This window comes from Delphinapterus leucas, chromosome 19, assembly GCF_059928025.1.
Source record: "Delphinapterus leucas isolate spDelLeu-1000000601 "Yukka" chromosome 19, BTC_Dleu_Yukka2, whole genome shotgun sequence".
Classification (NCBI taxonomy): Eukaryota; Metazoa; Chordata; class Mammalia; order Artiodactyla; family Monodontidae; genus Delphinapterus; species Delphinapterus leucas.
The window spans coordinates 49522384-49543274 of NC_143147.1; the positions used below are offsets into that span (position 1 = coordinate 49522384).

Consider the following 20891-nt stretch of genomic DNA (forward strand, 5'->3'; position numbering starts at 1 on the left):
CCTTCCAGCCTGGCCTCTTGAGGGAAGAGAAGGGCAGCACCGCGGAGGCGGGGAAGGAGCCACTGCTGCAGCCACCACATGACACACCCTCGCAGAGCCTCGCAGAGCCAGGACGGAGCCAGTGGAGACCCAGTTCCTGGAACCACCCCCAACTTTCTTGAATGGTTCAGCTGGGCAGATGACTGGTCAGAGAAAACTTCCCCACCTCCCTGCAGGGTCTCTGGGTCTCCGGTGAGGGAAGGTCAGGTTAAGGTCTCCAGCCCAGGATTGGGAGGAGAGAGGTAGGGAGAGACCTGGCAGTACCCACAGCAGGCCTTGGTTGCCACTGGGGTCCCAAGGCTGGGGTGCCGGGGGGGAGCCTGGACGTGGGGCCTGGCCTTCCAGGTCACTGATGCACCTCCGGGATCCGGGCCTCTGGGCTCCACTTAACCTCCCGTCTCTGCCCCATCACACTGGGGCCGCCAGAAAACCTGCCCTACGCCCTCCCTGCCTTCAGGCTTCCGGAGGAGCTGACTTACTTAGAGCCAGGGGTGGGGGCGGGGTCTCCTCTTGGTCCTGGCTAGGTGTGCGACCCTGGGCAAATCTACCTCTCTGAGCCTCCATTTCCTACTTTATAAAAGCTTTTGTAAGGTTAGAAGATACCAAGAATCAGGTGTAGTGCTCAGTAATCAAGAGGATGCAGTTCTGCCCCAGGTGGGTGCCCACAGGCCTTACCACTAAGCTCTCATCTCAGCTCCTGTCCCTGCCTCTCTTGGCGCCCTTTGCTTTGTCCACTCAGTGACGCCCTCACTCCTCCTCCCCCATGCCCTCCACCCTGTGTGCCAGCTTCCAGCAGCACGTGCCACTGCTCTCAGTGCTGGGCTGTCCTGGCAGCCCTCCTACTGGCCTTCTCCCTGGGGATGAGAGCCAGGTCCTGCCCAGTGGCACCCTGGAGCTGGCAGGACCCAGAAGTCTTCTGGTACGGCCACTGTGAACAGAAAGGGGGCAAAATGAGGCCCAGAGAGGGGTAGAAGCTGACCCATAGTCACATAGCCTATTTATGGCTGCTTTGGGGCTAGAGCCAGATCTGGCTGCCACTCCCTGGAGCCCCTGGATTCCCACCTCACCCCACCTGAGGTGTTGGGGTAGAGCTGGGGCCACCTCCCACATCTGCTCCCCCCACCCTACTGGCCCGACGGGAAAGGAAGACACCTGCCAAAGGTTGGCGTCCAGGATCCCACGTGTGGAATTAACTTCCGTTGCCCCTGCTGGTGAGGTGGTGGTCGGGAGCCAGGCCTTCAGGGGCGAATGCCCGAGGACGTGGCGGCACTGTCCCTTCTTGCTGAGGGGATAGTCAGGGGATGTGCCCTTGAGCCCAGGCAGTGGGGAAGGACACGATGGCCTGGTACAGAGCCCAGAGGGGGCCTCGGTTCCTGCTGTTTCCTGCTCTGTTTACAGACAAGCCGCTGTCCTCCCTGGGTTAGGGGAAGGGGTGGGGCAGAGGGCAAGTGCCAAGGTGGCACGAGGCTGGGCACGTGCCTGGTCCCAGACGGTGTCTGAGGAGTGTCAGACACCTGGAGGTGTCACGCTGAGGACCCCTGCCCCCACAGGAGCACCTTGAGTTCTTCAGAAGCTGACCTCTGACCTGGGGGCAGCCAGAGTCCAGGAACCCCAAGCCCCGCCCTGGGCCCAGAATCCCCCAGCAGTGAGTCTTGGCTCTGCTTGTAGCATCTGACGCCAGAGGGCCTGAAAATAGCCCCTGGAGGAGGGGGAGGATGGGGCTATTTAAAGGGCATGGGAGGAACAGAGCCCAGAGGGAGTGAGCGGTCATCATGGCCACTTTAGAGCTGAGCTGCCAGGTGTCCGAGCAGAACTGTGAGCGCCGAGAGGCCTTCTGGGCTGAGTGGAAGGATCTGACGCTGTCCACACGGCCTGAGGAGGGGTGAGTGCTGGCCAGCTGGGGGTCCCTCCTCCCCTCCCCTAGAGCACCCTTCCTGAGGCTTATGAAGCCAGAGCGCAAAGGCCAGGAGAAGTTTCGGGGGGTGGGGGCCAGGAGAGTTCCCGCTGGGGGGAGCAAAGTGGAGTCACCCCTCCAGCACCCCAGGTCCTGGCACCCCAGGTCCTCAGCGTGTGACTGGAGGGCAACAGCTCTCAGGAGTTCAGTGCCCCCTTCCCCTCTCCTTCCCAGTTGCTCCCTGCATGAGGAGGATGCCCAGCGGCGGGAGACCTACCACCGGCAGGGGCGGTGCCAGGCGTTGATGCAGCGTTCCCCCTGGCTGGTGATGCGGATGGGCATCCTGGGCCGCGGGCTGCAGGAGTACCAGCTGCCCTACCAGCGGATGCTGCCGCTGCCCATCTTCACCCCTGCCAAGGTGGGCGCCACCAAGGAGGAGCACGAGGACACCCCCATCCAGCTGCAGGAGCTGCTGGCACTGGAAGCAGCCCTGGGTGGCCAGTGTGTGGACCGCCAGGACGTGGCCGAGATCACCAAGCAGCTGCCCCCTGTGGTGCCTGTCAGCAAGCCCGGCGCCCTGTGTCGCACCCTGTCTCGCTCCACGTCCCAGGAAGCACAGAGAGGCTGAGAGGGACGGTGACTTGGGCTCCACAGTGCCTGCCCTGGGCTGGGCCCTTCCTGGCTAGGACCACGGAGGGGAGCTGCTGGCCATGGAAGCTTTGTAGTTTGCCCAGAATTGGGGGCTAGGGGAGGTGGGAGCCAGAGGCCAGGATGCCTGGGTCTCCTGAGTTCCCACAGGGAGGGAGCAAAGACGGTGGGCACTAAGGGTGGAGTGCTGGGGGCCAGCACAGCCGAGTACCCCCAGGAGGAAAGGCAGAAAATGCTGGTGAGGGTAAGAGGTCCCTGAGAGGAGTGACCCCAGTCTAGATTTCAGCTTCAGAGAAGGATGAAGAAAAAGCATAAGGAATGCTCAGGGAAGGAGGCCTGGAGAAGACCGGAGGGAGGGGGACGTGAAGAGGGCCGAGGCAGGGTGGAGCCCCCAGCACCCTCTGTTAGCGCTGCAATAAATGCTCAGTCACATGCCAGAGTTTCGTCTCTTTCCTGGTGGTTGAGGGGCCCACCCGTTGTTGTCCCCCCCCATGCTCACTTCTGGGAACAGGCCCTGCATCTGAGCTAAATATGGCAGAGTTAGTGGGTCACCCCATGCTCCCGGGCGGGGGGGGGGGGGTTGCAGGGACAGAGCTATAAACAGGGTGGCTGTCCGTCCAGTCCCCCTGACTCTGCTCTGCAGTCCTGGCCTCTGTGTGAGTCCCCTGGCACTGGGCAGTGCCCAGGAGGCCAGTTGGCATCCAGGGTTTGTTTAAATGACCTCATGAAGAATATGGAAGGGGCTGGCACCGGGACTGTCCTCAGCTGTGCCTCAGGGTGTGGATGGGGTCAGTGACCCCAAGGCTGACCTCTCTCTTGGTTCTGAATCCAGACAGAATCAATCCTTGGCTGGGGTCAGGTGTTCTACCCTCCCTGCCCTGGGAGCCCAAGGTGGGTTCTTGGGGGTAGGGTGTGTAGGGGGGTGGTCAGGTTCCTGTGTGTGACCCCTGCAGCTGTTGTGGTGACTCATGTCCCAACCTGGCTGCCTGGTCCAACAAGAAGACACTTTCCCTTTGGGAAAAGATGAGGGTAAGGGTGTGGTACAGGAGGCCAGGGGCTGGTAGCCTACCCAGGGCCGAGAGGCACTAGACTTAGCCAGAGGAGGGTCCCACTCTAGGAAGACCACGGAGATGGCCCCGCAGAATCCACTTCCCATTTGGGAGGATAAGAAGGGGGACCCTGGCATCTTGACAGCCTGGTACCTGGAGTGCCAAGCAATCTGCAGGGCTGGCCTGGCCCTGCTCCCGCAGAGGGGGCTGGAGTGTGGGCTGGGAGATGAGAGGGGTCAGACTCCAGACCAGGCGACACACCTAATCCCTTGGCACCCGAAGGCTCGGATCGCGTCCCCTGGTACCCCTGGCAGCCTGGAGAACGCGCCCCGCGCCCTTCCGTCCTCACCTGGGTCCCTCGCCCCGGACGTGACGGGAATGTCCCGAGCCTTCCGCCCTCGGCAGCCCCCAGATACGCGGCTGGGAGCCTGCAGGGCCCGCAGGGGAGGCCCGGGCTGTTCCGTCCGCTAAGTGCTTTATCCCTGCTCGCCTGCCCTATCGTCGCTGCCATCTGACGGGCGGGGCTGGAGCTCCGCTCTGGGGCCCCGGGGCGACCGTGGCGGAGGCCAGAACGGACTGTCCTTTCTGGAGTCGGGGCGGGGGGCGGGGGGAACGCTGGAGGACAGGGACGAAAGAGGCCTAGGGGAGAGGCGGAGAAAGGGAGTTGGGGTGACCTCACTAAGGAAGGGGGGGGTGGATGTTGGACAGGGTGTCCCAGAGATGTCCCTGGCGCTGGGAGCTGGGAATGGGGGAAAGGGCTAGCTTGAACCCTGGCAAAAAAGAAGGGAAGGGATGCCAGGCAAAAGGGGTGAATGGAGAAGAGCTACAGGGAGGAGCTGGGGCTGGCGGACGCAGGGGTCTAAGGAGTCTGGGGGCACGAAGCTGAGGGGCAGGGCGCGGGAGCTGGCCTTGGACCAGGGCAGGTGAGGCAAAGGGTGGAGGGCAGACGGGAGCAACCGTGGAGCAGGGGCGGGGACGGATGCTCCTCCCGTGTGTCTGCTGCTCCGACACTAAAGGAGATGGATGGGGTAGGGGAAACGCAGCGCGCGCGGCCCCGGGCGGCTCATCGCTCAGCCGCCGCCCCCGCAGCGGAGAGGTCGGGGCGGCGGTCCGGCCGCAGATAAAGGCGAGCGGGGGACAAGGGCGGCCGCGGCAGCAGCATGAGCGGGACAGACCTGAGTCACGCTGCGGGCGCGGCCCCCGACTCAGACCCGGGCCTGGCGGCAGTCGCCTCGGCCTACCAGCGCTTCGAGCCCCGTGCCTACCTCCGCAACAACTACGCGCCCCCTCGGGGGGACCTGAGCGGCCCCGACGGCGTCGGGCCTTGGAAGCTGCGCTGCTTGGCGCAGACCTTCGCCACCGGTGAGCGCTGGGAAACAGGACAAGGAGTCATCAGGGAGCCAAAGGGGCGCGCACGCGACAGCCAGATGGGGATAGGTAGTTAAGGGGTGAAAACAGAAGAGGAGCAAGCATCCTTCACGTGAGGCGGGGGGGTCGGGAGGGAGAACACTCAGAATTGAGAAGTGAGGTGGGGAATGCAGAATGAGGGGCAAAGGCGGAGGAGAGAAGCTGCCAGGCACCTGAGAGTTCCCCCACTTAATCCTCACTGGTAGGTGACTAGAGTTTATAGTTGCGGAACCTGAGTCACAGAGAGGTTAGGTTCATTTCCCAAGGTAAAAGTCAGCGGACGTTAGAGCCAGACTCAGACCCTGGTTAGTCTAACTCCAGAGCTAATGCTTCTTCTAGACAGAGACACACTTCCAGGGGGAGAAGGAACAGAAAGAGGGGGAAGAAGCCCCAGGTAAGGGAGGCCGTGACTGAGGCTAGGGGCTGCAGGCACAGGCCTAGCACCAGGACCTGCTTCCTCTGCCCCACCCAGGTGAGGTGTCTGGACGCACCCTCATTGACATTGGTTCAGGCCCCACTATCTACCAGCTGCTCAGCGCCTGCGCCCACTTTGAGGACATCACGATGACAGATTTCTTGGAGGTGAACCGCCAGGAGCTGGGGCTCTGGCTGCGAGGCGAGCCTGGGGCCTTCGACTGGAGCGTGTACAGCCAGCATGTCTGTCTCATCGAGGGCAAGGGGTAAGGGCTGGGGGGTACGGGTTGGGCAGGGGGTTTCCCACAGAGTGGCTGGTGGGAGGCAACAGAGAACTGGGTGTGGGCAGTCCAGAGCCCTGGTCCTGACTCTGCCTTCTGAGTCAAACAGTGAATCCTGCCAAGAGAAGGAGTGCCAGCTGCGAGCCAGGGTGAAGCGGATCCTGCCCATCGACGTGCACCAGCCCCAGCCCCTGGGCTCTGGGAGCCTGGCGCCCCTGCCTGCCGATGCCCTGGTCTCCGCCTTCTGCCTAGAGGCTGTGAGTCCGGACCTTGCCAGCTTCCAGCGGGCCCTGGACCACATCACTACACTGCTGAGGCCTGGGGGGCACCTCCTCCTCATCGGGGCCCTGGAGGAGTCATGGTACCTGGCTGGGGAGGCCAGGCTGGCAGTGGTGCCAGTGCGTGAGGAGGAGGTGAGGGAGGCCCTGGTGCGTAGCGGCTATGAAGTGAGGGATCTGCGCACCTACATCATGCCTTCCCACCTTCGGACAGGCGTAGATGATGTCAAGGGCATCTTCTTCGCCTGGGCCCAGAAGAAGGTGGGGGTGTGAGGCCCCAGTGCACACAGTGTCGGCGGCCCTCACCCACCTAGATTCCCTGTTATCTGAGGTGGCACCTAATAAAGAAATAAGTCCATGCTGGTTGGTGTTAAGTGCAGTCTGCGGCTCTCCTGGGAAGCAACAAGGGCCCAGAGCTCTCTCTTGTGTTGTGGGCATATGGGAGGCATCAACCCTGGCCTTTTTCCCAGAAGCTTCCATGAAGGAAAGTTTCCGTACACTCATTCTTCCCAAACTAAGGAAAGCCAGGGTCAGCATGTGCTGTGTGCCAGGCGCCTGCCAGGCCCATTCAGTCCTCACCCTCGGCAGCAGGTCCTGTTGTCCTGTTTGCAGGTGAAGCTCAGAAAGGTTAGGAACAAATAAATAATAGAGGAGCTTAGCAGAGCCCAGAAGGGGAGGTGAAGGGGGATAATTAGGAGAACTTGGAGGCGGTGGTGCTACAACCCAGGCACAAAGGCCAAGGGAAGTCAGAGGGGAAGAACAGGCACCAGCTCCCTCTCCCAGCCCCCACTACGAGCGGGATGGGAGCTCCATCCAGATCTGCTGTTGCCCTGAATCTGGTCCTTGCCATCCCCACTCCCATGGGCCTAGGTAGAGACGCCATCTGCCTGTTGCCTCCAGCCAGCTCTGTCTTCTTCCCTCCAGCCCATCCTACTCACACAAATGAGCTGGAAAAGGGTAGGTGAGTCTGAGAATTGGTTTATTAAGAATGTCCCTTGCCACCCTCCTACCTTAAAATAGTTCTTAGTATCAAAAGAAGTTATAGGTCACCCAAGTCCCTGAGGTTGGAGTCCTAGCTCAGCGCCCTTACCCCCAGGGAGAGGCAAGAGGGCAGAGAATCCCGACTCCTTGCTCCAGTCACAGACACTGCCTTTGGATGGAAAGTTTCTGCAGCTCCATATTCTGTCCTTGTGGAGCAGGAATGTGCTATGGCTGCTGGCAACTGGCAGGGGTCACCTTTACCAGGGTGTAGGTACAGCACGGCCCCTGCCTGCCTCTGGGAAGACCAGAAACCAGACCCAGCCAAAGCCTTCTCCCCTCCTGCCTCAGATTGCCCCCTCCCTCCCCTGGGTCAGGCAGTGGCAAAGGGGCTTAGCAGGCAGGACACTGGGGTAGGGGCTGGCCAACCATGTCTAGGCAAGGAGGATCCCCAGTTTTCTTCCTCCCTCTGCCTCCCAAGGGGCTGATTCTGGGGGAGATCTTGGGTTGTGCAGAAGCCCAATGAGGTTCGTAAAGAGGGCGGCAAAAGAAAGGAACACATATACACACATGCAGCCTGGACACCCTTACCCCTGCCAGATCTTGGGGACATCCTGGCTTTCTGCCTGGCCTGGGGCTGTGTATAGGGTTGGTGCTCAGTAAATGGCTGTGGACATGATTTGATTCCCCCCCGCCCACTGTGTGGCATTCACACTGCCCTGCACCTCCACTCAGTCTCTACACGTTCCCCTAACCCACACTAACCCGCCTGCCCCCCAACACCACACTTCAAAACCACTCACATACACCCCCGCTTTCCACACTGCACAAGGCCAATGCTCACACACACTGCCCCACCCAGCATCCCAGACACCCCAGGCCCGTGCCCACCAGCCCATCACCTACACACTTGGTCTCCCTTACGCACTCACATGCGGGCTCCCAACCGGAAGAGCAGCACAGGGGCCAGAGGGATTCCTGTCCTGGGTTCTCTGGGGTCCTGGCCCCGAAGAGGGAGTGTGGTGAGGCCTCCTGGGGGTCTGACTGGGACAATAGTCTGGGTGAGGCTGCTCCCCAATCCCAACAGCTTGGTCCCTCTAGATCCCATGGGGAGAATGAGACCTGCCTTGAAACTTGGGCAAAGAGCAAGCATCTAGTGCCACCTAGTGGTGCCCCGGAGGAGGGCATGGGGGTAACAGAAGGGGACCCCACTGTATCCCCAAAGGCCTGTGGTACCTGGTCTCCCAGCTAGACAGATGGCTCTGGGAACCACCCAGGCAGTGAGGGGATGGGAGGAGGAAGATGATGGGGAGGGAGAGGCAGCCCTCCTCTCGGTGGAGCTAAGAACAGCCCTGTTCAGCTCCAGGGACCAGAGGGGTTGCCCATTTTCCAGCCCCAGATGTTATGAGGCCAGGTCTGAACTGACGCCAAAAACTGTGAGGGCCATGTGGGGGTGAGCAAGGGGGTGGGCAGGTTACATGATTCTGGTCCCACACCCTCCATGTCCAAGTACAAGATGCTAAAAGGAAAAAAAGGCATCTCAAGGATTGGGGCGGGGACGGGGGGAAGAAGGGGAGCCAGCAGGGAGGGACAGAGTCCCCAAGAGGGCAGACCCGCTTCCAGGGCCTTCAGTCCAGTTTGAACTTGGCCTCTGATTCCTTCAGTAGGTAGAGGCTGTCATCTTCCAGAAAGCTGTGGGCCAAGGGAGGAGCCCACTGAGGCACAGCTCTGAGAGCGTCCCCTGGGGGCAGGGTGGGGTGTTGCAGGCGAGCGGGCAGTGGGTGACCAGTGCACAGAGGCCTCTAAGAAGCAGGCAAGGACGGGCAGGGAGGAGTACCCACCTGAAGAAGAGGACGTGGACAGGGATGGTGCTGACGTGCCAGATGGCGTGGGCATCCAGGACCCAGAAGAGAGGCGGGAAGTCTAGCAGCTCGAGCAGGGACAGCCCCTGCAGCAGCAGGACCACCACGATGCACTTGTGCACGTGGGGCAGCCGCTGCCGATTCCGCAGGCACCAGGTCAGCCACCACGCCGCGTTCACCAGGCCTGGGTGTGGATGGGGGCGGGGAGAGACTCATTCCCCGACCTCCTTCTCTCCTCCCAAAGTCTCTCCTAGCCCCCATGCTCTGTGACCCCAGGGCCCCCCTCAGGGGCTCCTCCCAACCTCCCCCCTCTCCCACCCCCAATTCTTTTCCCTTCCCTCCCCCTAAGGGTCTCTCTAGAAGCTCCTTCTCTGGGAACAGCACCAATGCCCACCTCCACCCCAAGCCAGCAGCTCTGCAGATGGTCCAGCCCCCCCAGAGACCCTGTCCCACCTCACCGATAGCCACATTGGCCGCCAGGTTGTAGCCATAGTCGAAGCGGACGAAGCTCAGGTAGGAGACGTGCGCCGTCAGCATTAGCAGAAGGAGGGCCCGGAAGGCACTGGCCACGGCCGGGCGCTGCAGCCCCACGGTCCTGCCCCGCCACCCAGAGCTGCTCAGATGCAGGGTGACCCGTCCCCGCAGCAGCAGCAGCGTAGGGGAGCCACTGCCCCCACCCCCATCAAAACAGGCTAGCAGGGCAAGCCTCCAATTCCTGGGGGCCTTTGCCAACCTCCTCGGAAAGAGCCAGGGCCCCTGGTCCCACCACAGAGTCCCTATCCAGAACCGTCTGGAGCGTATGCACGTGCGAGATGAAAGCCCTGGGACAGCACCCCCAGCGGAGAGACTGGCGACCCCTTTCTGCCCCCAGGGTCTGATTTTGCTCCCACAGCAGCCAAGGCGGGCTCACCTGACACAGCACAGATAGACCGAGTGTAGGATGACAGTGGAGGCACAGAAGTAGTCCATTTTCTGAGGACAAGGAGAGCTCGATGAAGGACCAGTGTGTGGGCAACAGGTGGTGGACAAGGCTTCATGGAGGGCAGGCTCCAGAGGGGACCCACTAGGGATGGGGGCAGGGAGGGGTGGCAGAGGCCCAGCCAGAGTCTAACGTGGGAGTCCTAGGCCTACGGCTGGTGGGGACGTGTCTCGTGCTCCTTTTGTCTATTGCTGTTTCATGCCTGAATTCAATAGACTGACCCTTGTATTCACATACAATTTTTAAAAAAATGTGTGCTCGGCAGTGAGGCTTTAGAGGTATCGGTAGAGGGTGCCCACCAAGGCTCCAGAACGTAAGAGCATGAGTGTGGTCTGGAGTTCAGCAGCTGTGGGCTCAAGTCTGGACTGCACCCCTTCACTGGCTGCATGATGCTGGACAAGTGATTTCAGCCCGTCCAAGGCTCAGCTGCCGCATCGGTTAAGAAGAGCCAATAATCACACCTGCCTCACAAGGGTCAAGTGAGGCTCAAGTGCACGAATAGGTTTAAAACACCCAGCACAGAGCAAGTGCTCCATAAACCGAGTCAGTACGAGAACTAAGAGAGAATTAAGAGCCAGCTCTGCCCCACCGCTCCTGGCTCCTCAGCTCTGCCCCACCGCTCCTGGCTCCGCTGGGGACTGTCTCCAGCAGAAACGGGAGTGGGAGGGCGCTCACCTCTGTGACGTCGGTGTCCCTGGTGTGGAAGACTGTGGACCAGAACCAAGCATTGAGGGAGACCTGAGGAGGGAAGTGGCTGGTGAGTGTGGTGCCCCAAGGTGGGGAAGACCCCCCAGAGGGCTCACATCCATCTCACTTTGGGGAAAGGGATCTACAGAGCTGAGAAACATGCTTCCCCTGGGCCCTGGAGCCCATGGACTGGACAAACCCGTGTCCCTCCACCCCCACCCAGCCCGGGGCCATCAGGCTCAGCTTCCCACCACCCTGAACCCCCAAGGCCACGGGGGCTGCAGCCGCCACAGGTTCCGGCCTGGCCTGGGAACCAGTTCCAGCAGAGTCAAGTTCCCTGGTTACTCAGTGGCTAAGACAACAGCCCCCGGGGAACCTCACCTCCTCCCCCAACTGGCAGGTGATGATGACAGCCCCACCCGGGCCAGGTGAGCCAGTGACCTCAGCCTCTGGTGGCGGGAATGAAGTGGGTGGGGTGCAGGGGCTCGAGCCAGCTTGGGGTGTGTCCAGAGCAAGCAAGCAAGGGAGGGAGATCAAGTAGGTCCCGCTGGGGCCAAGTCTCTGAGGAGGAGCCTGGCCAACGGAGCCCAGCCTCCTCCCGGCTGGGCCGGCCCAACCCTCCAGGCCCAGGCCAGTGGCTGCTGCTCCAAGCTCTGGGAGGAGTAGAGGAGCAGGGCTGGAGGGGCAGCGGTGGGCAAGGGCCCAAGGGAACGCTGGAGGCCTTTCTCCTGGAAATTAACTGCGAGGAGAGAGCACAGATCATCTTGCAAATGAGGCCTGCCTCTTGTGGGAGCTGGTGCTGACATTTTTTTCAGGGACTGCTGTGTCCACAGCAGAAGCCCAACATACTGAAAGAAGGGTGGGCTGGGGTGGAGATACACACACTGGAGGGCTGGGAAACCAGCCAAAGGGAGAAACAGCCAAGGTCTGGCCTGGAACGCCCGGGAGGTGGGGACGGATGCACTAGGGTGGTACAGGCCTGCCGGAGATGGGTAAAGGCCCGGAGCTGCTCAGTGGGGTCCAGTATACCAGGAAAACTGGCCAGGCAGGGGACAGAGGGAGCAGGGTAAAAAGCCACTCTCCAGCCAGTATGCAGCAGGAAGGTCAGAGGGTAGGATGAGTTCCCTAATGCAGGCTCGAGGGGGCTTATGAGGAAACGGGAAGAGCAATGGGGTGGAGGCCTGGGCCCTACTGCAAAGCTGGAAGTCTCTGGAGGCTCGGGGATCCGGTGTAAGCCTGTCCGGCCTGGGTCCAGGGCTAACTCTCGCTGCTTATGCTTCTCATGACCTGGGCACAGGCTTTGTCCTTCTGGGCCTGAGCTTCCCCCTGGGACAAATCAGGGGCTGGTCAAAGTGATCCTTTGTCCCCTTTCCAGCCCTGATGTCAGGTGATGAGTCCAGGTCAGGCTGCTTCCTCCTTTGAGGACAGCCATCCTGTCCCATCCCTGGTGCTACCCCTTCCCCAGAGACAGCAATGGAGGCATGGTCTGGAGGCTGGAAAACGGGTCGTTTTCCAGAGCAGAGTCGTTTCTCAGACTCTGCTTCTGCAGAGTCTGTGGTACTCAGGGTCAGCGTGGGGAGAGAAGCAGGCCCGGGGCTGGAGACAGGGCCCAGGAGAGGTCTCCTGGGCAGGCGAGGAACAGGGACACCCTTGGGGAAGAGTAGCCCTGGAGCCAACGTGAGGGGGAGGTGGTGGGGAAGGCAGCAGGGAATGGCGGCCAGCCAGGCCTCCTTGTCACCCATGGCAGGAAGGGGGAGGTGACAGGAGGACTGAACTAAGTGGTGGCTGGGGGTTGGGGGGGATGCACAGGGCTAGGGCTTAGCTCTATGGGTTGGGGCTGGGGGCAGCTTGGTTCCCTGTCCAACTGCCTCCCCAGGGGGCCTTCCACTTACAGAGACCCACCTGAAGCCTGGACTCTGCACCCCTGAAAAGTCCCCTCTCCCCTGGGGAGTTTCCCATTATGGGGGGCTCCTCTTCTGACCCTCTCCACAGATTTGGGAGATAGTGTCATTAACAATGTAGGCCCTAGGGCCAGACTGCCAGGGTTCAAATCCTGCCTCTGCATTTCCTGTGTGTCCTTGGGCAAGTTATTTAGCCTTGCTGTGCCTCGGTTTTCTCATCTGTAAAATGGGAATAATCATAGTATTGATAAGGATTTAATGAGCAATACAAGTACAGTGTACAGCACAGCGCCCAGGAACAGGGTTAAACATTAGGAGTTACTTCTCCCCACCTAGTTGACCAGTGTGGGATCCTCACACCACTTCACAGACTTGAGGCCAAAGAGCCCAAGTCTGCCTCCCATTCTCCCTGCTGGCCAGGGAGGTCTAGGCCAAGAAGGGGTGGTCTCCCCACAACTGCCTAGGCTCATCCCATAGTTCCAGGCTGGGGGCAGGATGTCTGCAGCCTCCATAAGGAGATGGACTCTGGGTTCAAGTCCTGCCTCGGCCCCTAAAGAGCTGTGTGATCTTGAACAAATAACAGCTTCTCTGAGCCTCAGCTGCCTCACCTACAAAACGGGGTTCATAATAGCATCCACTGCGTAAGAGGGCTGTGAGGACGATGTCTGCAAAATACAGGGCACAAAGAAGCCATTCAGTAAGTGGTGGCTGTTACTGTGGCCTGGCACATGCTAGGTGACCCAGAAATGTCAGTTTCCTTCATCATGTCCAGCGACTGACCCCTTACCACTTCCCTTCACCTGACACCCCCCCAACCCCCGCAAAGGTCACAATGTTCCAGGGCAAACCACAGGGCCCCAGGGTCTCTTGATTCCAGAACGCAGATGCCTCAGCTGTAGGAAGAGGCCCCTCCTCCCTGCTCCTGAGCCACTACCCCACCAGGATGCACCGAAAAGATGCTACTTCTCTTCACTTGAGTTTGTCATCAAGACTCAAGCGAAGGGACAGAGGGCCGTGGAAGGAAGGGACAGCCCAAGTGTACGGCTGCTCCCAGACTCCTCAGCCAAGCCTGAGTAGAATGAGGGGGCCGGGGGGATAACTGGTCAATCAGACAGGCCAGGAGGGCGATGGACGCCAAGAGCTTTGTGTAAACACTGAGGAAAGGGGGAGGCGGGGCAGGTTGCCAACGAGGGTGGAACTGGTGAGGGACAAGGAAGGCTGGGCAGAGGGAGAGCAGGAGGCTGTTTCAGTCTGTTGGAAAATAGGAAAATTGAGACAAAAATATCACAGCCGTGAAACTGGTTGGATGCCAAGTGAGCCAGATCTGTCAGGAATTCGACCCCAGTACTAAGCCCCAGTGCTCGGGGCTGTCATTGACACCACTGAGGTGGGGACAAGTGGGTCTTTAAATAGCTCGGTGTCTCAGAAGTGGGGGAGGCAGAATGTTAAATATGATGCCTGCTGCCATCCTGGGCCCCCCCAGAGGCCTCAGGCAGGGCAAGCCGGCCCCAGTTCACTCCTGAGAAAGGAATGGGCAAGAAGTGGATGGAGACTAGAGAAGGGGGGCTTTTTCCACCATCAAAAAGGATCCCTTGGGCTTCCCTGGTGGCACAGTGGTTGGGACTCCGCCTGCCGATGCAGGGGACGCGGGTTCGTGCCCCGGTCCGGGAAGATCCCACATGCTGCAGAGCGGCTGGGCCCGTGAGCCATGGCCGCTGAGCCTGCGCGTCCGGAGCCTGTGCTCCGCGGCGGGAGAGGCCACAGCAGTGAGAGGCCCACGTAACGCAAAAAAAAAAAAAAATCCCTTGATTTCTTGCCATTGCCTGTTCCATTGGCTCTTGTCTGACCGTAGGGAAGTCCTTCCTGAAGTCTAGCCACCATTCTGCTGTGGGCTTACCCTGTCTCTTCTCACAGTTCCCTCAGCAGAGGTAGGGTACAGTTAGTGCCCACCTCCCTGAATCATCCTGCAGAGGCAGTCTGGGATTTCCCGGCACCCTCAGCCGCACCTCTATCCCTGAGGGCCTTTCCTTGTTGGACGAAGGGCAGAGCACGGGTCTGGCCTGGCAGCTTTGGCACAGAGCAGGGGCCCCTGATTCCATGAAGTCAAAGGTCTGTGGAGGGCAGAGTTTTGGAGGCTCCTCCAAAGCCTGGCTGCTGCCCAGCCTAAGTCCAGGTCTAAATGCCAAGGCAGGGGTTGACTTCTTGTGCCAAAGCTTCATTAGCTCTGCTAATTCCCGGAGAAAAAGACTGAGACCCACTCCCCTCCCCGAGACCTAAGCTGGAGCAGGTGCGTGGGCCTTCCCACCCCACCCCACCAGAAATCAGGAGCCCCACTTGTTCCAGAAAACCCAGCCCAGGACAAAGTCCACTGCCACACCCTCCACAGAGCTTGGGATCCTTCGCGCTTGCAAACATACACAGGACTAAAGATCAAGTGTAAAATCCAAACTGGATCATCAAAGGGAGTGTGGGCACTGAGACTCTGTCCCTCAAGGGCCTATTGGTGGCGTGAAGGGGGTCCCATGTCCCAGGACACCACATCCCGTAAGGTGCCCTGTGACACAGGCCCCAGGTATCTGTCCCCTCTCAACCTAACATCTCCTGATCTGTTCCTAAGGGTCCTTGGTCACGCTGGACTGCAGGGTACACCTGGGAGGTATGATCCTCACCAAGAAGGAAGCTGAGTGGCAGATGCCAGTGAGATGAAAGACCCAAGAAACAGGGAGATCAAGGCAAGAGCTGTGAAGTGACCACTGGCCTCTGGCACGTGTCGTGAAGACAAACGCTGGGACCCTCAGACCAGCATGTCCACCCAGGGAGGCTCTGAGTTTAGTTCGGAGAGATCAGGCGGGGCTGTCCTGTGCTAACAGGGGCAGGGGCGAGGGGGCGGTAAAGTGGTGAGCCAGGCAGCAGTGTCCCTGGAAGAACCCCAAGGGAAAGGGGACGGGTGTACTGTCCTCAGTTTCCCCACCCTTCCTGCTTTCTTGGCCAGGACCAAATTCCCTTCTCTGTGTGAGGCCTAAAACAGGAAGTGGTGGCTCTATCCCACCCATGCCTGTGACAGGCTGGGCTGATGCCAGGCCCTTGCCTACACAAGAGTCCTTGCCTCTCAGCCTGGCACTTGGGGCCCTCTCTGTTTCATCTTAACCCCCTTCGACTCCCTTTCACCCAGCCACGCTGTGGTCAGGCTGACCTTCCCAAGGTTGCCTGTCCAGGCCCCACACTGACCAGCTTCTGCACCTTTGCTCCTGCTGTGCCCCCAGCCTGGAAGGCTGGAATCTAACCTCCTCTCCTGCCATGTGCACACGTCTAAGCCTGACCAGGCCTACGAATCCCGGATGAAGCCTCTCCTCCTCTCTGGGCTTCCCTGAAAGACTTCTCCCCCAGACGATATGATCTCCCCACCTCACAGCTCCCAAAGCTCTCTCCCTGAGCCCTCCTCACCTCTGCCTCCATCCTGCCGCCCAGATTGGCAGGACCTGGACCTCCCACTTGGCTTAGCTCCTTGGGGCGGGGACTTCAGCTACCACAAGTGCTAACCTCTTTCTCCACCCACGGCAGATGCTCCATAAGCATTTCGCACAGCACGTGGAGCGAGCCCAGAGAGGGACTAGGTGCTCAGGCCCTGGAGCCAGACAGCCCTGGGTGCCAGCCTGTCTTCACTATTCACTACCCTGTTAGCTGTTAACTTGGGGCAGGTTTTCCCCCCCTGAGCCTTCCACAAAGCTCACAGTGGTATTACAAGGATTAAGTGAGAAAATGTATGTACAGAACTGAGGACCATGCCCGTCACGTAATCTGTGTTCCATAACTGATAAAAATTATTAACGTCTATTGAATGGGAAGTGTTAGGGAGGAGCTACATCACCCAGAGGCTCAGCAGCCTCCTTGCTGCCCTGCTTCCGATCCCCGTCCCTCAAGTCTGGGGTTTGGCCTGGACTTCCGGCACCCCAGCACTATCAGTTTCCCCAAGGTCCTCAGAGATCTCAGGGTCGCCAGATCTAGGGGCGGCCTTCAGTCTCATTTTATTTGACTGAAGCAGAATTCAGGAGTATGGCCTACTCTCTCCTTCCTGTCCTTGTCCCAGGGCTCCCCCAACCACACGATGGATCATTTTCCACCTCCCCCTCTGGCCACTCCTTCTGTCTCTGTTGCTGGCTCATCCTCCTCTATTCAGCCATTAAGTTTTGGGGTTCCTCGAGGCTCCATCCTAGACCCCTTCTCTTCTCACCAAGTTCCCCCCCTGGTGACCGCATCCACAGTTTCTATCACTGTCTCCTAAGAAGCACAGGGGTCATCCTTGATTCCTCTCTTCCCATCTTAGGTTATCAACACAGCCAAGAAGGTAAGAGTGTAGACTCTGGAGCCAGATGCCTAGATTCAAACCCTGGCTCCGGGGCAGATTACTTAACCTTTCCAGTCCTTGGTTTCCTCATCTGTAAACTGGGGACAATAATACTACCTACCTCATAAACTTGTTATGGTATTAACAAGGTTAACATTTATAAAACGCTTAGAACGGTGCCTGGCACACAGTAACAGCTATGTAGTTGTTTGTAAAATAAATACACTTTAAAAATTTTAATGTCACCTCCAAAACATAGCTCAAACATACTTCTCTTTAATACCTTCCTTCCCAAGACCCAGGCCACCTCTCTAGTCTCGCTACTGTGCCCTATGCTAAAATTACCAACTAGGCCCCGCATCCACTCCTGCCCGCTCCAACCTGGTCTCTACACAGTAGCCAGAATAGCAGATCTATTCACGAAGCCCCTTTTCTCCAACCCTCATTGCTTCATGAGGCTTTGACCGTTGAGATCTAAAGTGTTACTGTGCCTTCCAGGCTCTCCATCCCCATCCATCCCCAGGCTCCACCTGCTGCCCACCTGCCCACCCGCCTCACACCCCCTCCCAGCTTCCTGCCTGGTCGGTCTCCTGGCCTTTCAGGTCCTCGTATAACCTGCAGTCTGTCCTGCCAGTGCACATTCACTCATCATTCTGATTTGACCTCACATACCCCTTCCTCAGGGAAGGCTTCCCTGGATTGCCCTGTACTGGTCTAGACCCCATCGCACACCCCGACAGCAGCACCCATCTATCCTCCACTGCGCTTGTTCACAGCTGTCCTTTTACATTCAATCATGTGCTTATGTGATTAGTGCCAGAGGGCAGGGACCCGTCTGTTTTTATATCCTTGTGGATCTCCTGCACCCAACAAAGTGCCTGGCACAGAGCAGGCGCTCGATATATGAACAAGAGGCTGCTTTGATGGCAGGAAGGTGAGTGAGGGTGGGCTGTCTCCCTGAGGCTTCCAGTGGTAGCTCTGGTCTAGAGACATCCACTGCCACCTCCTCCTCCCACACCCTCCCCCCAAGGTTGCTGTGGCTCCTGCCCCACAGTCCCTGCTTCTCACACAGCTCCACGCTCTGGATGCTGGCTCTTCTGACCAGCCATTCTGTGAAGCTCACAGCCCTCTCTGGATACTCAGATGGAACATATTTCAGCTTCTCCAGGGATGGTCTAAGACCAGACTGAACTCTAGATGGAGTGCTGTGGCTGCTACTGCCTCCAGGCCTCAGCTGGGGTTGACAGTGCTTTGAACCTTCCAGAGGGGTCCTTGGAAAGACCTGTGGTCCCCGCTTGCTCCCTACCACCCATCTCCCTTCTGTGTTTGTAAATTGCCCTGCTGGGTGTTTCAGCAGCTTCCTGCTTCAGGACAAGAACAATGTTTCTTTCCTCTCTCCCACTCTCTCAAACAGCCTGACCTAGGACTCTGCTAGAAAGGGAAGGCCTGATTCAGTACCTTCCATGTTCTCCCCAGGCTCGACCATCCCATAGCTGCAACTTTAACCCTGGAAACAGAGGGGAAGCTAGGTGGGTGATAATGGGGATCTAAGAGTTCCTCATTCCTGGGTGAGGGTGTTGAGCAGGAATCCTGCCAGGTTACCTACCCAAGCGAAGGCCACGCAGGTAGGGTACATAGGGGATGAGGCTGGCACGGAGGTGCGGTAGCGACAGAGCATAACCAGGCTGGCCAGGCCATTGAGGAAAGAGGCCACAGCAGAAGCTGGTTCTTGGAAGCACAGGAACCGGAAGAAGGGCCACTGAAAAAGGAACATACGGAGGGGCCTGAGGAGCAAGCAATGCCCAGTTGGTCCAACCTACCTCTGCTTGACCTGCTGCATCACCAGGCCCCCGGCCGGCTCCGCAGCTCTGGACCTTGGCCAAAGCCTCAGGGGCAGTCCCTCTTCAGATCAACAAGCTCCCCTGCAGTCCCTGGCTGAGCGTTATCCCTCTGTCCTGGCCAGCACTCACAGCACTGGGAAGACCAGGCCGGGCAGTGTGGATGGCTCAGTATGGCCTGGTGGAAATAGCACAGACCTGCCATCTAGAAGACACAGGTCCTAATCCCTCCTCTACCACTAACCACAGCCCTCTGAGCCTCAGCTTACTCTGTGACAAACTGGGGAGAATAATTCTTGCCAACCTCAACACTCTAGAACAGGATCATATTGGATCAAAAGGCATCAGCAAGCTGTGTCTCGCTGGGCAATCTGAGGGGGTATTATTATTTTAATCCAGACTCCTACTGAAGAAGCAACAGAAAGTGTGCCAGGGGGATGCTCAGGGAATTTGTCTTTGTAGCAAGGTGGGCATCTCAACCACCCTAAACAGCCCAGGACCACTCCCTGGGGAGACTCCAAAGCCTCCCAGATCCTGTTACCTCAAATCCAGAGGCAGGACACATTGTTCCCATCTGATGATAACCAGCATGTTTTGAGAAAAACAGGTACCTGCCCCAAACACACACTCATCACCCCACACCCTGGCCTGCTTGGACAGCGTGGTCCAACTAGAGGCATCTTACTCCCATCATCTACCTAACCCTGACCCTCCAACTCACCTTGCCATGGAACTGAGGCACTTTGTGACCTTCCTGGAGGTAGAGGCCAACGGTGACCCACATACACTCATACTTACAGTCATCCTGACAGGTCCAGCCTGAAACAGATAAATATGGCCTGGTGAACTCCCCAGCATAGGGAGGCACAGAGAGAGCTCGAATGGGGCCCAAACTCAAACACAGGCCAAGAGGTCCTGCAGGTTGGAGAGAACCAGAAGAAATCGGAAAATTCTAGCTTCCCGCTTGGATGGATGAGAGATGGTGTAAAATATACATAAGGGAAAGGCATGTGTGTGCATGTGTGTGTGTGTTTTAGCGGATAGGAGTGTACAGTGAGCAAGTGGAGATGTTTCTTCTCTTTTCCTTTCACCCAAGACGGAGACTTTGGCATCTGACGGACTCATCTGTGGATACCTGGGTTTACGTTTGCCTTTCCTGAACACAGGATTTTCTCTCACTCACCAGGGAGAAACCCTTGCCGTTTTACACCCCATCTATGAAAACGAAGCCCAGATTCTTCAGTCTGACTTTTAAGGCCCCATATTCCCTTTCTAACTTTATTTCCCACTACTCCTTTTCATGCACGCTGCTCGCTGAGTAAACCAAGCTGCTGGATGTGTCCATATCTGTCCAGGGCCTCCACTCTCTGTTCTTTCTGTCTGGTATGCAAAGGGATAGTAAAGAGAAGAAACGTGTAGTCAAACAGGCCAGAACTAAAAACTCCACTTTACCACTTACTGGCTGTATGATTTTGGGCAGGACACTTAACCTCTCTGAGTCTCCCCATCTGCAAAAATCAGGTTAAGAGAATTGACCTCAAAGGGTTGTTGTGAAAAATAACTATTTTGACACCTGCCACAAAGTAAGTGCCCACTATGGCCACAGGCCTAGATTTAATGCATCCATCCAGAAGCCCTTCCTCTCGAATGTTCCAAGGTAATCACTGCCCCCACCTCCTCAAAGCCAGAAACGATTCCTTCCTCCCTATTACTTAGTCTAAGAGTCCTTTGGGGCTCAAATCATCCTCTCCCTTGCACTTGAGAAGGCTAAAGTCCCCTTGGGGACTGTGAGCCCCGAAGTCAGGACCCTGGTCTGATTTCAGTGTCCTTCCAGGTCTTTGTACCCAGGAGGTAGTAAATGCCCATTTGACTGACTAAATAAAAAGTAAATGAAGCTCCTGGTTGACAGACTATCTAATCACTCTGGGGTTCCACTCACACTCTCAACGGACCCGGGGGAGGAACTAAGGTACAGATTGCAGAGTGGTCTTCGGGGTCGAAAGGGGCAGGGCAAGTCCAATGGGCGGGGCCTATCGCGGGGTGGGGCTTACCTGCTAGACTCATGTAGATTGGCTGGCGGGAGCGGAAGTGCTTCAGTGCGACCCCCGAACAGTTCCGCTCCTCGCACCGCAGCACGCAGTCGCGGTACACCGGCTCGCGATCGCCCTGGGAGCCGCTTGCTAGTGCGGCTGCCCCAACCAGCAGCACCAGCCGCACCGTTCGCCCGGCCATCCCTTCACCCTGGCCCTCCGCCGGCGGAGGAGCTTAGGAGTCTTCACTTCCGGAGTAAC

The 20891-nt window shown here is 58.4% G+C and overlaps 3 protein-coding genes across 6 annotated transcripts; 2 read left to right on the forward strand and 1 right to left on the reverse strand.

Moving 5' to 3' along the window:
* The first annotated feature begins 154 nt into the window (after positions 1–154).
* On the forward strand, positions 155–3013 carry TCAP (titin-cap). Its single transcript, XM_022558235.3, has 2 exons — positions 155–1921; positions 2168–3013. The coding sequence occupies exons 1-2, from the start codon at positions 1812–1814 to the stop codon at positions 2559–2561; spliced, it is 504 nt and encodes a 167-aa protein (XP_022413943.1). The 5' UTR covers positions 155–1811; the 3' UTR covers positions 2562–3013.
* Positions 3014–4266: 1253 nt separating this feature from the next.
* On the forward strand, positions 4267–6555 carry PNMT (phenylethanolamine N-methyltransferase). Its single transcript, XM_022558231.3, has 3 exons — positions 4267–4992; positions 5510–5717; positions 5842–6555. The coding sequence occupies exons 1-3, from the start codon at positions 4791–4793 to the stop codon at positions 6281–6283; spliced, it is 852 nt and encodes a 283-aa protein (XP_022413939.2). The 5' UTR covers positions 4267–4790; the 3' UTR covers positions 6284–6555.
* On the reverse strand, positions 6200–20888 carry PGAP3 (post-GPI attachment to proteins phospholipase 3). 4 transcript variants are annotated; one of them, XM_089901191.1, is made up of 9 exons: positions 20652–20762; positions 20060–20108; positions 19322–19419; positions 18369–18521; positions 10505–10567; positions 9761–9822; positions 9309–9445; positions 8830–9034; positions 6200–8680 (listed from the first exon to the last, which is right to left on the reverse strand). In XM_089901191.1, exons 2-9 carry the CDS (start codon positions 20106–20108, stop codon positions 8617–8619), a joined length of 831 nt encoding a protein of 276 aa, XP_089757317.1. In that variant the 5' UTR covers positions 20652–20762; the 3' UTR covers positions 6200–8616. The 4 variants fall into 4 exon arrangements, with proteins under 4 accessions (XP_089757317.1, XP_022413935.1, XP_022413937.1 ...); XM_022558227.2 differs by lacking the exon at positions 20060–20108 and having other exon boundaries at positions 20652–20885; XM_022558229.3 differs by lacking the exons at positions 9309–9445; positions 20060–20108 and having other exon boundaries at positions 20652–20888.
* Positions 20889–20891: the final 3 nt, after the last annotated feature.

Excerpts from the sequence above, each read along its gene's own strand:
- TCAP (XM_022558235.3), top strand. The coding sequence starts at position 1,812 with ATGGCCACTTTAGAGCTGAGCTGCCAGGTGTCCGAGCAGAACTGTGAG. Across the intron at positions 1,922-2,167 it reads TCCACACGGCCTGAGGAGGG|TTGCTCCCTGCATGAGGAGG; the intron begins GTGAGTGCTGGC and ends TCTCCTTCCCAG.
- PNMT (XM_022558231.3), top strand. The coding sequence starts at position 4,791 with ATGAGCGGGACAGACCTGAGTCACGCTGCGGGCGCGGCCCCCGACTCA. Across the intron at positions 4,993-5,509 it reads GGCGCAGACCTTCGCCACCG|GTGAGGTGTCTGGACGCACC; the intron begins GTGAGCGCTGGG and ends TGCCCCACCCAG. Across the intron at positions 5,718-5,841 it reads TGTCTCATCGAGGGCAAGGG|TGAATCCTGCCAAGAGAAGG; the intron begins GTAAGGGCTGGG and ends TGAGTCAAACAG.
- PGAP3 (XM_022558227.2), bottom strand. The coding sequence starts at position 20,832 with ATGGCCGGGCGAACGGTGCGGCTGGTGCTGCTGGTTGGGGCAGCCGCA. Across the intron at positions 18,522-19,321 it reads TGCCTCAGTTCCATGGCAAG|TGGCCCTTCTTCCGGTTCCT; the intron begins GTGAGTTGGAGG and ends TTCCTTTTTCAG. Across the intron at positions 9,035-9,308 it reads GGCGGCCAATGTGGCTATCG|GCCTGGTGAACGCGGCGTGG; the intron begins GTGAGGTGGGAC and ends ATCCACACCCAG.